The following is a 13,208-nucleotide window of genomic DNA, read 5'->3' as shown; positions in this document are numbered from 1 at the left end:
CAATTATTACTTTAGAAAAAAATGTCTGTCTTTACTTTAAAATTTGAAACAAAAAGTTACCTGGATTTTTCACTAAAACACTTTGAATTTTCTGTAACTGGACGTCACTGGTGGTTCTGGGGTAGAACTGAGCTTCACTCTCTGTGTAACGAACACACCAACAAATTCATCTACAAACTGCCAAAAAGCCTGGGATAACAACCAGGGAGAAACAAAACGAGGATGGAAACGACGATTCTTCCAATCCTCACTTAAAACGTTAACTGAACCATTAACTGCCACAATACATTACATATTTTTCATGAAAAGAGACGAACAACGAGGAACATTTCAAATTTGATGTAAAATTTGGATCCACACCTAAGCCGACTGTCTCTTACAGCAACCCAAGTGAGAATGAACAATTATCTTTTAAAATTCATTTGCATAACTTAAAATAACAAAACACTTATTTGTTATAATATATATATATATATGACGGAAATATTTAGTTAAAACGCAGAATATGAAACGCAAAAGAATGCCGAGGACGTGCACATCTATAAAACATAAACAAACTCTAAAAATGTGTTTATATTACTTGGCGACGCTAAGAGGAATTGAAAATACTTTTTACGTATTTTAACTTGTATGAAAGTAAAGAGAAATACACTGAAATCATTCTTCGTTATTTTAATGCATATATGGCTGGATTTCAATTTAATACATATACGAGGGATTTCAATATATATATATATATATATATATATATATATATATATATATATATATATATATTATATATATATATATTATATATATATATATATATATATTATATATATATATATATATTATATATATATATATATATATATATATATATATATATATATATATATCAAGGAATGTATATACCAAAGAATTAGTAAATGCTACAAGTCAATGCATTGTTGCCCGTATCTCGCCACTAGGAGGTACTTTATATAGGAATATTAAAAGATATATTTCTAGTAAAATTGATAGTTATCGATAATAGCATTAGTACAAGACAATTGGAATGAACAACGGACGTTAATGCTATAAGGTTCCAACGATCATTAAAAAAGTAGAGGTTCCATGTATGTATAAGGTATAACGGTATAGTCAATCATTACAACTAATTTCAAGAGAACTTCAAGAGAGTTATGTATACATAATTGTGGGAAATCCTTCAATATTTAACAATGGATTAATATTTTTTTAAATTCCCTTGTTGATTCTTGTTCCTGCAAATATGACAGGTTTTTGTGGCAGGTAGATTGACTCGAAAAATTTATTGATTTAGTTTTAAAATTATTTAAAGCAGAAGTTCCCAGGATATGACTAAGAGGTGCAATTTTTTGGCATTGGCGAATTAAATCCTTTGAATTTTTTCTGGGCCACACAAATGCAAAGTTTATAGGCAAGTACAGTTACAATGAAAATGTCCTGCAAATAATGTATAACAATATTTTGTGGAAATTGGTAAACATTTCCTAAATTTACTTTAATAATACCGCGATTTTATTTTAACTATTTTTCTTTTCTTTTTTTTTGGAAAATGTGTTGTGGCATTTCTATACTGCAACCTGCTAAATGAGTTGATCGAATTTAACAAAACGGCAGTATATAGAAAATTTAAAATCCATCGTCGAGGCCTTACGTGTTTTCCATTAATATTCTAATTGAACAGTCAAAATTAACATGTTTAAGGTTTTTTACTGAGAACAAAATGTACCAAGTCACAAAATAAAAATTTTACAGGAGAGCAAAAATAATAATTCTTTTTAGTGTTTTGTAACATTTTCCATTTAATACATTAAATTTTATTTAGCACATTATTTAGCACTTTTTTACCACTAAAAAGAGAATTTTTTGAATACTACTGTTTTTGGAAAAAATAGACTTAACACATTTTTGCTCCGAAAAATAATTTTTTGTCCGTGACTTAATATTAATTTTGTCACCTCTATTATGGCCAAGACGGAGCTCTATTACGAAAAATATCATACTTATTTTACAGAATTAAGGAAATGCTTAGATATAAGGAATTAAAAATATTATACGGAAGTGTCTGTAACAACATTAATACGGGTACTAAAAAAACTTCTTAAAAAGTCGAATTAAAAAAAAACAGAAATGGTTGTAATGCAACTGTATTTTTATTAAGTAAAAAAATTAACAATAACTTTTTCAAGTACACAAAAAAAAACGATAATTGAAAACTAAACGCACTAAATTCTGAAAAAAAAATCGTGAAACCTCGCTGTAACCCACCTTAGGAGCTTTTGAAGATCATTGAATTTTTTAGTACTTATCGGATTTAAGGTATCCATCAAAGAAAGCAGAGAATCTTCTACATATTGATGATTTCTTCTACCAACTCTTCGGTTAAAGTCTAAACTCTGAAATCCAAATCAAAGTCTGCTTTAAAGTACAGAATCCCATGATTTTCTTGTCTGAATTGCATACATACTGTTTGTGAAATTAAAAATTGTTCGTTATTCTCAGTTTTCTTTTTATTTTGAAACAGTGGATCCTAAGAATTGTACAGTTTAATAAAGTCTTTAAAATAAAAGTTGTCATTTCATACACTTTGAAATCTTTGTTTTTTCCGGAATTTCTAGCCAACTGTAACCAATCCGATGGAGTAATAATTTGAAAATTCAAGCATTTTTTAGCCTCTCATTCTATAACTTACTGTATAATATCCACCTCCATATAGGCATGCCCTTGCAAAAGGAATTTGTGAGTGATTTCTTATATTTGGATATCTCGAAAGTAAATAAAAGTAGCACATAATCATTTGTAAGTTCCGGTTTTGTGATGGGCAATTATCGTCCCAAATAACAACCGAAATTGTGTTATGAAGTAATGAATGAATGTATTGGACCAAGCATGAGGCCATTTCGTTTCCAACTAGGTCAGCAATTTATTCATCCACATTAGACAGTTCTCCTATTTTTTCGTTGAATCATAAATTGTATAATTAAAACATCGGAGTTTTAGCTAGTAAAAACTTTGAGCATTAGTTAGCTTTGGACAAGGAAGACATTTTTGTAAATCTATCAATAAAAATTTTTGTCCAGGGTTATTGATGGACATTTCCTTATCTATCTGTTTCAAGTTGTACAGTCTATCAGCCTGTAACAAATGATCGTTATACTACACTTGTAATGTTTCTCGCTTAGCATCAGTCTTTGACTGTCTTATATTGTTTAGAAATTCACCACGTGTCTTTTGAGAAACATTGAATGATAAATTAAATTCTGTACCTATTAAAAATGTGATTGTAAAGCCATTATTTGCCTACTTCTTCCGAAGGAATCTTTTTCAAATCACATTCTTCCTTTATAGTCTTTTTGGTCTTGGAAGATTTATATTGTTGGCCTGCCAACCTCTTCTTTTTTCGTTCGTTTCATTGCAACGTAGTTCCGTTCCTTAAACGTTTCTTTCCTTTGCTTTGATGATCGGCTTCCATGAACTTTTTTCATTTTCATTTTCACCCTCATTTGTGATTTCAACATCATTGTCAGTACTCGAGTTAATGCTAGAAACAAATGAAATTCCCAATATACAAATGAATCTTCCTCGTTTTGTTGTATGGTACTTGTAGGTGTATTGCGCTCCAGTGGTGGTTGTTTAATCTCGTTAATAAGCACGTTGCTACTTGAAGAAGGGATGTCTTTAGGTACATCTAAAACAACAGCCGCATTTAGCTGCTAGCATTTCAGTTTTATCCTCCTGCAGCTAAACAAAGTTGTAAGATATATCTAACAAACACGGTGATGTGGTCCTTACAACCATAGTCTCGTCCGAATTCTGACTCTTAAGTTATTCTAAAACAACAAAAATAAAGATGTACAGGCGAAAAAGAGAAATACATTAACAAGAGCTTTGAGATTTATTTCGTTTCCTTTTCTAAAACAATAATATCAGTTGTTATAAGTATCTTATATAACGTATCTTATATAACAAGAACAAAATAATTCATCTTTTTTTATCTTAAATTCATTAGGTGTAACTTTCCTATTGAATGGCGTACGAATGTTAAAGATCGTCACTGTAAATTCAAAACATAAAATGTAGTTAAACTTACCATTATTTACCATTTGAAATACTTAAGTTTACTAGAAATATTTTCCACTAATGAGGATCCATTATGTATTCACGTTTTCTTTATTGTTCAGTGCAAGCTGAAGAATTATGTGGGCTCTATCTCCCATTTTTGGCTGGCTCATTTAACTTAACATGCACGACTTAAACAAAAAAATTGGCACAATTTTGATCTGTTGTTCGCACGATTTTTTTCGTAAATAGTTTTATCTTCCTTAAGGTGGGTACACATGCGAGCCAAACGCGTACGCGTACAGATCCTTAAAAAATATTCTACATCGTACTGATCGCATACTTATCTCGATCCATGGAAAGCGACAAACCAACAACGAACACACATGTGCGAAATGATTCATTTTATTTATAATTTGGGTACTGATTTATGTTTCTGTTTTTGCTGGTTTAACAAAAATAAAAATATGTACAATAATCAGTTTACTGTTTTCTCACGTCTCTCTAGGAAGGAACACGTCATTCACACAATGTCGATTTGATGAGACAATAAAAATGTTCGCTGCGTCAAGTAAGCGCCGTCCAAACTGAAAGACGAGCTTCCTTTGAAGTCGTGGAATAAACTGCAACAATTTGGTTCGCGACGAGTCACGATGAAACAGTACGCAAGCGGTTTTTTTCTGCCGTACACATTAACGAATATAGCGTTCGCATGCCGTATGCATACCGTTTGGCTCGTATATGTGTACCGACCTTTATATTTTATATTTTTCTTTTAACAATAATTTTTATATATTACTTTACAGCAGTTATTGTATATAATTATGACGTTATATATATATATATATATATATATATATATATATATATATATATATATATATATTTACACTATTAACTATAAAAATTTACCAGTACTGAACAGTAGTATTTCGGAACTTAAACTTGGCTATTATATTAAACCATTATATTCGTAAATTGTAATTGTATTGTGAAGTGTATTTTAAAGTTAAATATTTAAATATCCAAGTCCAAAAAAGTGTCTAATTTCGACGTTTAATAGAATATATTTACTAGCCAATTAGATCTTTAGTATTTCTAGTTTTAATAGTCGGGTAATAATTTTATTGCAACCATACATTTAGGAGAAATTTAACAAATATTGGGATATTATGGATAAATGTTGAACTCAAAATACATTTCGAAAATACTTATATAAATTAATGTTTTAGGACAAATGTTCCGTAGCACCTAGTTGTTTGCCGGTACATAAATATGTCTTGATTTTGAAAAAGAAAGTTGGACAAAAGTGTTGGAAGATGGAACGAATCAAAGTTAACGCAGGCTGCAAATGTATTTCTTCAGTTCATATGTTGTAAATTTTAATAAGTTTTTATTACAAATAATAGATCAATATATTGGCTTTTTAGGTAAGTTTCCGAAATACTACTTATTAAAATAAAACTATCACTATTCTACTTCATGTTCTTTTGTATATTGGTTAATCAATTAATAAATTCAAATTAAAACCTGCCGAAATAGATATTTTTTTATGAAATATATATTATTTTCTGTTTACAGGTACATATCTACGTATATCATAATGTACTTACTTTTCTTACTTCCTACTTACCTCTGAATGGCCTTAAGCCCATGTAAACTAACGACTGCTCAGAATGTTGTGTTTCGTCAAAGTTGTTTTTTTAAGTTTAACTTACATCGCGATATACCGTTTCTTAGTTTTATTATTAATCTTTTTCCCTAAGAAGTTAAAAGGAGTTTCCTTCGAGTGGCGGTGGAGCGGTGGCGGTGGCGAATTAGAGCAGTAGAAATCATGAAGCTTGTATAAAATTTCAAGCTTAGATAATCTTATAGATGCCTTGATCAATCAAATATACATGGGTCACTCTCTTGTTTGTTATGTTCAATCTCAGAAAATGGGAATTTCGATTATAGGAAATATCTTGTGAACTAGAGTAGGTTTTAAACACCCCGAAGCAGAGTGGGCCCAAACCGCAGCTGAGCACTCTGTTGAAGAAACACACAGAGCCGATTCTGAACAAAGTAGTTCAACAGGCACACCAAGTCGAAATCCTTATAAGCTTTTGTTCTTAAAAAATAATTCCAAAACACATCATTCTTCTCTTAAAAAGCTATATGAAAACACCTTTGGAAAAGTAAAGATCAACGTTCTTTCCTCACCATTCAGACCAAAATAAGTGGCCGATTAATTGCAACGAATATAGATATTCATATATCCTCCGTCTTATACGTAAATAAAAAAAATTGTAACCCAGTCAGTGGAGACTTTGATAATAAAATTGTTTGCGCAGTGGATACAAACTTCGGCAACCACTGTAAAAACAGCGATTTTTTAAATTTTTGTTATACGGTTTTATTTTTATATTACACTTTTTTTATAGGTAAGTACATATTACAAAAAAAAATAAAAATAAGAAATTTATAGATACACATAAATTATTGACGTTGCAATACATTGCAACAGCATCTGAATTTATTGTAATTACTTTTAAGGTATTAGATAGCCAATATTAGATATCTTTTGTGATATCGCGAAGACGTTGTGAATTTTCACAGGTTTCTCAAGAGCCATGTTTTAAGACAGAAAAATAATGTTCTAAAGTTTAAAGTTCATTTAGCGAATTCCTATCTGTAAACATGAGAACGTGTTGATATTCGCCCTCTCATTCGTCAAGAGGCTATTAAATATAATTTATTGCCTTAAGCCAGACGGATTCTCATGTTACAGATCCAAACTTGCCAGTCTGTTTAAATTCAAATTGTAGCGTGTTGCTTTTTATTCAAAATGTTTACTTTGTTATGTATCTCTCAGTTAATGAATATTTTATTTTAGAACATTTTCCTTCAGTGGAACATTAAATTTTGCTCACAATGATTAAATTTCAAGAAATTTTTACACTAATAGTTTCAAAAGTAAATATTTTTAAAAATCATATAATATACCTCAGTACGGCCCTCATATGACTTATATAATACTAATATACATATATATATATATATATATATACATATATATATATATGTATAATATATATATATATATACATATATATATATATATATATATATATATATATATATATATATATATATATATATATCTGTGTGTGATACGTTGGTTGTATCACGGCTATCCACGAACAGGGATGAATGCGTGATTCCATATGTATCTAAGCATAAAATCTATAGTCATCTCAAGAATAGTTTGGTGCACAGCGCATCTTTCTCGAAACGTTATAAAAAAATTTTCCTTTGATAACTTTAACGATATCATCTGCGAAATCTTGTGTTCTTGTTAACATACTACTGAGCCCGTCGATCCGATTATTAACGATTATGTTCCAAGCACCGGCGACTAGCAAAAAACAACAAAAACCTTTATAAAAGTACACAAAAAGTAATTCGGCTTAAAATACGAGAAGCACCATGATGAACATGGTAAAGTAATATTAGAAGTAGATGTCAAACTTAAAGAATGGGAAAATTACATTATGAACCTATACTAAGACGATAGAATTAGTTCACCTCCGTATATTACTAACTGCCTAACTGCGACGGACCCCTAATATCACGGTCTGAGGTAATAAAAGCCATACAGTCTTCAAAAAATGGCAAGGCAAGAAGTCCTGACAAAATTTCAAGTGAAATATGGAAGCTTATAAATGATAGCAATGTTTTGGAAACTATAACTTCGTTTTTCAATACCATTATACCAGAGGACACCTACTAATTCTTGGTCCAATTTAATGTTCATAGCTTTACATAAAAAGACAACAGCAAAAACCTGTGCTGATTATAGAACCATCAGTTTGTTAAGCCAGTTATTTGAAAATGTTCTAAAGGTAATAAATACATGGTCGTATATAAACGCGAGGAGTACCTAAGTGACACACAGTTTGGTTTCCGCAACGAGTTTAAAACGAGAGCATCATTGTTTGGGATGAACGTACTTGCTTAAAGATATCGTGATATATCTGTAGACATGTGCTGTTCATTTAATTGACTTCCAAAAGGCATTTGATTGTGTTAAGCACTCCACATTGATGGAAATTCTACGAGACATTGGCTTAGATGACAGAGGCGTTCGCATAATTTCAAATTTGTATTAGAATCAAACATTAGTTTTAGTAGAGACGGTTTGAAATCAGAGTCTCTTAATATTAAAAGAGGAGTACGATGGGAATGCCTCTTGTCGCACCTGCTTTTTAACGTGTACTCTGAAATAATTTTTAAAACTGGACTTTCTAAAAACAAGGAATCGTTGTGTACGGTGAAGTCATCAATAATTTGCGATATGCGGCCAACACGTATTGCTAGCTTCTACTCAAGCATGGAGTAAGGAGTAAGGAAGTAGGTCTCGATATGAACATACGGAAAACCAAATAATAATACTAATCGTAATAAGTAAATAACAGAGTATTAAACCGTCTATATAAATAAATAGTATCAAACTTGAGCAAGTTGATTAAATTGTTTATCTTGGATATCTAGATATTAGATCCAGAATTGAGTAGTCTAAATTATTATTTAACAGAGATCCACTTGGAATTGCGGATCCACCTTCTTCGCTGCTATGTGTTCTCGGTCTTACTTTATAATGTCGAGTCTTGGACTGTGAATAAAAGTAATCTGAATCGCCTTGAGGCTTTTGAAATGTGGTGCTATAGAAGAATTTTAAAAGTTTCTTGGGTAGAGAAGATTCGAAACTTCACAATACTAGAACGTCTAAGCAAGCCTACTGAAATTATAAAAAGCACCAAAAGGAGAAATCTGGAGTACTTCAGACATATAATGAGAGGTCCCAAATATAGTTTGTTACAAAACATTATGCAAGGGAAAATAGCAGGCAAATGCAGTCCAGGACAAAGAAAGAGTTTATGGTTAAAGAACTTGCGAGATTGGTATGGTATTGATACAAGCATGCTATTTAGGGTGGCAGTAAATAACATTAAGTTAGTTGTGATGGTAATCAACGTTCTGAAAGGATATGGGTCACAAAGAAGAAGAACGTTTATGATGGTACCTCGAAAGTAACCCCTTTATTACCCTTAAGCTGATAACTCTTACACCTGCCGATTTTCGATGAGTTTTCTTTCATATCAATGTTCTGTGTGTAGATATTATGGAATAGAGATTCGATGTATAAGAATGCAACTAGGATGAGGTACAATACTGTCCCTTTTCTCTGATATAATGTTGATTCAAATGCCACCATTGTTGATAAAGATTAGATGTCTAAGAATGCAACTACTATTAATGTGTAAGATGCCATAATATAGAGGATATCGGGTATAACAAAGCAATGAGACACTGCTATAACAATGTATTGGACTAAAAAGACCGTTTGAATAAAAAACAGACTATATGGACACATGGACAACATGGACACATATAATATCCATACATGTATATTGTACATACATTTAAAATAAACACTTTAAAATCAGTAAGATAATTCTAAATCACATAATTTAGACAAATCTGTACTTATGACAAATACCAGTGTCCACACATAATTGTTTAAACTACCATTTAATACCTACTAATTAAAAATTCTCGTGGTATAATACCACCTAAATATCTATTGAACTTTTTAGTCACATTTCGTGAATGCTAATAAGAAAATAGTAGTTTTATATTTAAAATGAATTTATATCAAACATTGATTGATTCCACCAACTGTATAAAATATTCTTGTAGAAGATTGCGTTGTAACGTTTTAATTCATTTTTAGGATATTTGCGTAGTTCAACACACAGAATGCATAACAGTGGAAAAAAATTTACTATTTGCCAGGCAACTAATGGCAATTCCCTCACCTACTTGTGGAATGGAGCCTCACGAAAGGCCTGTTAAAGTAGGATGCAACTGCATGCATCACGTTAAACATCGCTTCCGCTAAAATAGTTTGTTACTCATGTGTCGATTGTATTAATTTCGTGGCATTTTACAAATAAATCATAAAACAGTTCGTTTGTTTTTTTTTTGTTTATTGGAATGTAAGTTATTTTAAAAAATTCTAAAAAACGCTAGGATTCGTTAACTTTTAAATATAAACGAGCGCTTTTTAAACTTAGAGTTAAATATACAGGGTGTTTCACGTAAGTCTAGCATAGTCAATAATCTTTATTTTTAATGAAACACCCTCTATATTTTTACATTTTTAAGAGCTCCTAACTCCATAATTTTAACGAACTATATTATGTTACGGCGTATAATTGTTTGTCTCCTTATTTTAAAAAATTATAAAAACCGCTGGTACATCTCAACTTTTAATTAAGTGTGCCCTTTTAAATATTAATTTAAATGTACAGATATTATATATAATTTTCGCCAAGACATTAAATACATAATTTTTTTTTAATTTATTATTTATCACGCTTTAAATAATGGAATTTTATTAAATAAGCAAAATACAGACATCAATTTTTTAAACGGTGTATCAATAAATTTTTTTTTATTAATTTCTTGACAAATTTCAAAATTTCACCTTGTATTATTCATAATAAACCCTACGTATACTCGGTTCGCTAGTCCCAGTTCGAATTGTCTAGTGAATTTAGTAATTATTTTTTTGCGAAGTTAGTTACTTTTTGACAGACTAAAAGTGGCTGGAAATTCCTATACAACCAAGCATACGTACTCATAGCCAATATTAATAGTAAACAAACTAAATAGTAAATAAAATAGAACTTTGCGAATTACCGACAATACATATTTATTTATCTGCACCATATAATAAATATTTATGTTAAATTATAACAACTAAAATATATTTTTTAAATATATACTACCCAAAATTTGATGTGTTTAGTATACACTTCCACTATTTAGAATAATTCTTCTTTTTTTAAACAAAGTAGTATGCAATAGTAGGATACTTGAGCTATTAAAACTGAGAAGTAGGAATTGTTGTGTTGTAGGTTTCCGACAATGAATCTGTCAAAATATGCCCGAGCTAACCGAATGGAGTTTATAATATAGTTCTTTGTTATCAGATTGTTAGAAGCTTTTAAAAACATCAAAATATGCGGGGTGTTTCATTAAAAATAAAGCTGATGGACTACGCTAGATTTGCATAAATCACCATGTACATTAAATTGCATTTAAAATGTGAACATTTGAATTTAAAAGTCGACGGTCACGGCTTTTTTTTTAATTTGCTTAGTCAAGGCACAAACAATTTAATTCCATAAGTGGTTTCCACACCGTATAATTTCAAAATTGCACCCTGTATTATTCATAAGATTCCTTACCTTATATAGTTCTTTTAGATCGGAGAGCTTTTAAAAATATAAAAATATTGTACCGTGGTTTTTTTGAAACACATTGAACACAAACACAAACTTTATTAAAAATGTACAAAATGCTGAACTAACTAGCTGACATTAAAAAATTAATAGGTAATTTATACAGGCTATTATAATAATTTTGGATAGCCATATAATGTTTATTAGATTGTTTCCATCAAGAGTTCCATATAGTGGAACTCTAGGGGTAGTTTACCCCCTGCATGGAGTTGATTAACTCGAACTCACTGAACACTCATAATTACTTTATTGGTTCTCTAAGTACAATAAGAGAGAGAGTACCCAGTTGACGGATGACAACACTAGCTTCGACCGTTAACTCGTAATTCTTAATGATGTACTCTCGTTATTTTTCGGGTATTTAACTCACGTGCATTTGTTTATGCATTTATACTTTTCTAATATAATTTGTACACATTATTAAATAAGCTTTTGATTACATTGCAAATTTTACTAGGTCAGCGCGTGTTCTAGTTACACCGATATTTTCAATGTCATAAACAAACAGTCGTGTCGTAACAAAATTTTCAGTCGTGTCGTAACATTGCCCCCTCCTTAAGACTGGCAACCCTGCCAGTCCACTGTTTCCTCGATAAGGGGCCAACCGATGCAGATGTACGATCTTCATTTTTGTTCTTGGTCGTTTGATTCGACATAAAACATCATTGACTCGGGCCACCACGGAATACGCGCGTTTTTTGTGTGTGCCTAATTTTTTATTAAAAAAGTGTGTATGTACTCTTGTACTACCATTTGTTATATTGTTTAATAGATCTCTGGAAACATCTGTGTTTCCTTCTTCATGGAAAGAAAGTTGGGTTGTTCCTATATTTAAAAATGGTCAGAAAGACAATATTGAAAATTATCGTAGCATTTGTATACAATCTGCAATCCCTAAGCTCTTCGACAGTCTTATAGCAAAGCAACTTTCTTGGTTATGTAAAGGCTTAATATCTCAATCACGACAAGGTTTTCATAGCAAAAAATCCACTGCAACAAATTTGGTTTGCTATCAATCTGATGTATTATCTCATATGGAAGAAGACACTAAACAGGTAGATGCAATATACATAGATTTTTCCAAAGCATTTGATCGTGTAGATCACCAAATACCTTTGGGCAAATTAATTAATGTAGGCTTTCATGGAAGAACATTGTTAAGCAGGCCAAGACTCACAAAGGGTTGTAGCGCCATTAGAAGAAGAAGAAGAAGAAGAAGAGGCTTTCATGTCAGGTTTGTTGAATGAATTAAAAACTCTACATCTGGGAGAAGTCAAAGAGTCAAGATAGGTTGTCATCAGTCTGGAAGTATCACATCTGGAGTTCCTCAAGGAGGCCACACTTCTCCACTTCTTTTTAATATCTTCGTTAACGACATCACTTCCTGTTTCCTAAATAGCAAATGTCTAATGTTGGCAGATGACTTGAAATTTTGGAAAGTTATAGATAGTTTAAAAGATCAAGCCTTGCTACAAGATGACTTAGACAGACTACAAAATTGGTACAATCAGAACAAACTCCACTTAAATGTAAAAAAAATGTTGTTTGATAAGTTTTTCTCGTAAAGTCAATAGAATTGGAACAAGCTATACTATTAATAATCAGACACTGAATTATGTTTCTTCTATTCGGGATTTGGGTGTTATTTTCGATGAGAAGCTTACTTTCTGTGACCACATAAACTCTATTTCAATAAAGGCATCTAAACTTCTTGGTTTTGTTACTAGTAATTGCAAATATTTCTCCATTAATTCAACAAGATTAGTGTATTGTTGCTTAGTTAGAACT

The 13,208-nt window shown here is 31.0% G+C and overlaps 1 protein-coding gene across 2 annotated transcripts in view; it reads left to right on the top strand.

Annotated features, from left to right (window-relative positions):
* Window positions 1-10,081, top strand: part of LOC140447690 (uncharacterized) — a 93,376-nt gene extending 83,295 nt beyond the window's left edge. The window contains exons 4-5 of one of the 2 annotated variants that reach the window (XR_011951623.1): window positions 5,301-5,498; window positions 9,845-10,081. Coding sequence is in view for 1 of the 2 variants with exons in the window: in XM_072540487.1 (XP_072396588.1) it covers window positions 9,845-10,012 (168 nt within the window). In the remaining variant the exon portion in view is untranslated. The remainder of the gene's footprint in view (window positions 1-5,300; window positions 5,499-9,844) is intronic. The other variant, XM_072540487.1, reaches the window with a different exon arrangement.
* The last annotated feature ends 3,127 nt before the right edge of the window (window positions 10,082-13,208 follow it).

This window comes from Diabrotica undecimpunctata, chromosome 8, assembly GCF_040954645.1.
Source record: "Diabrotica undecimpunctata isolate CICGRU chromosome 8, icDiaUnde3, whole genome shotgun sequence".
In the NCBI taxonomy this organism is placed as follows: Eukaryota; Metazoa; Arthropoda; class Insecta; order Coleoptera; family Chrysomelidae; genus Diabrotica; species Diabrotica undecimpunctata.
This window is presented reverse-complemented; position numbering and strand designations above follow the sequence as displayed.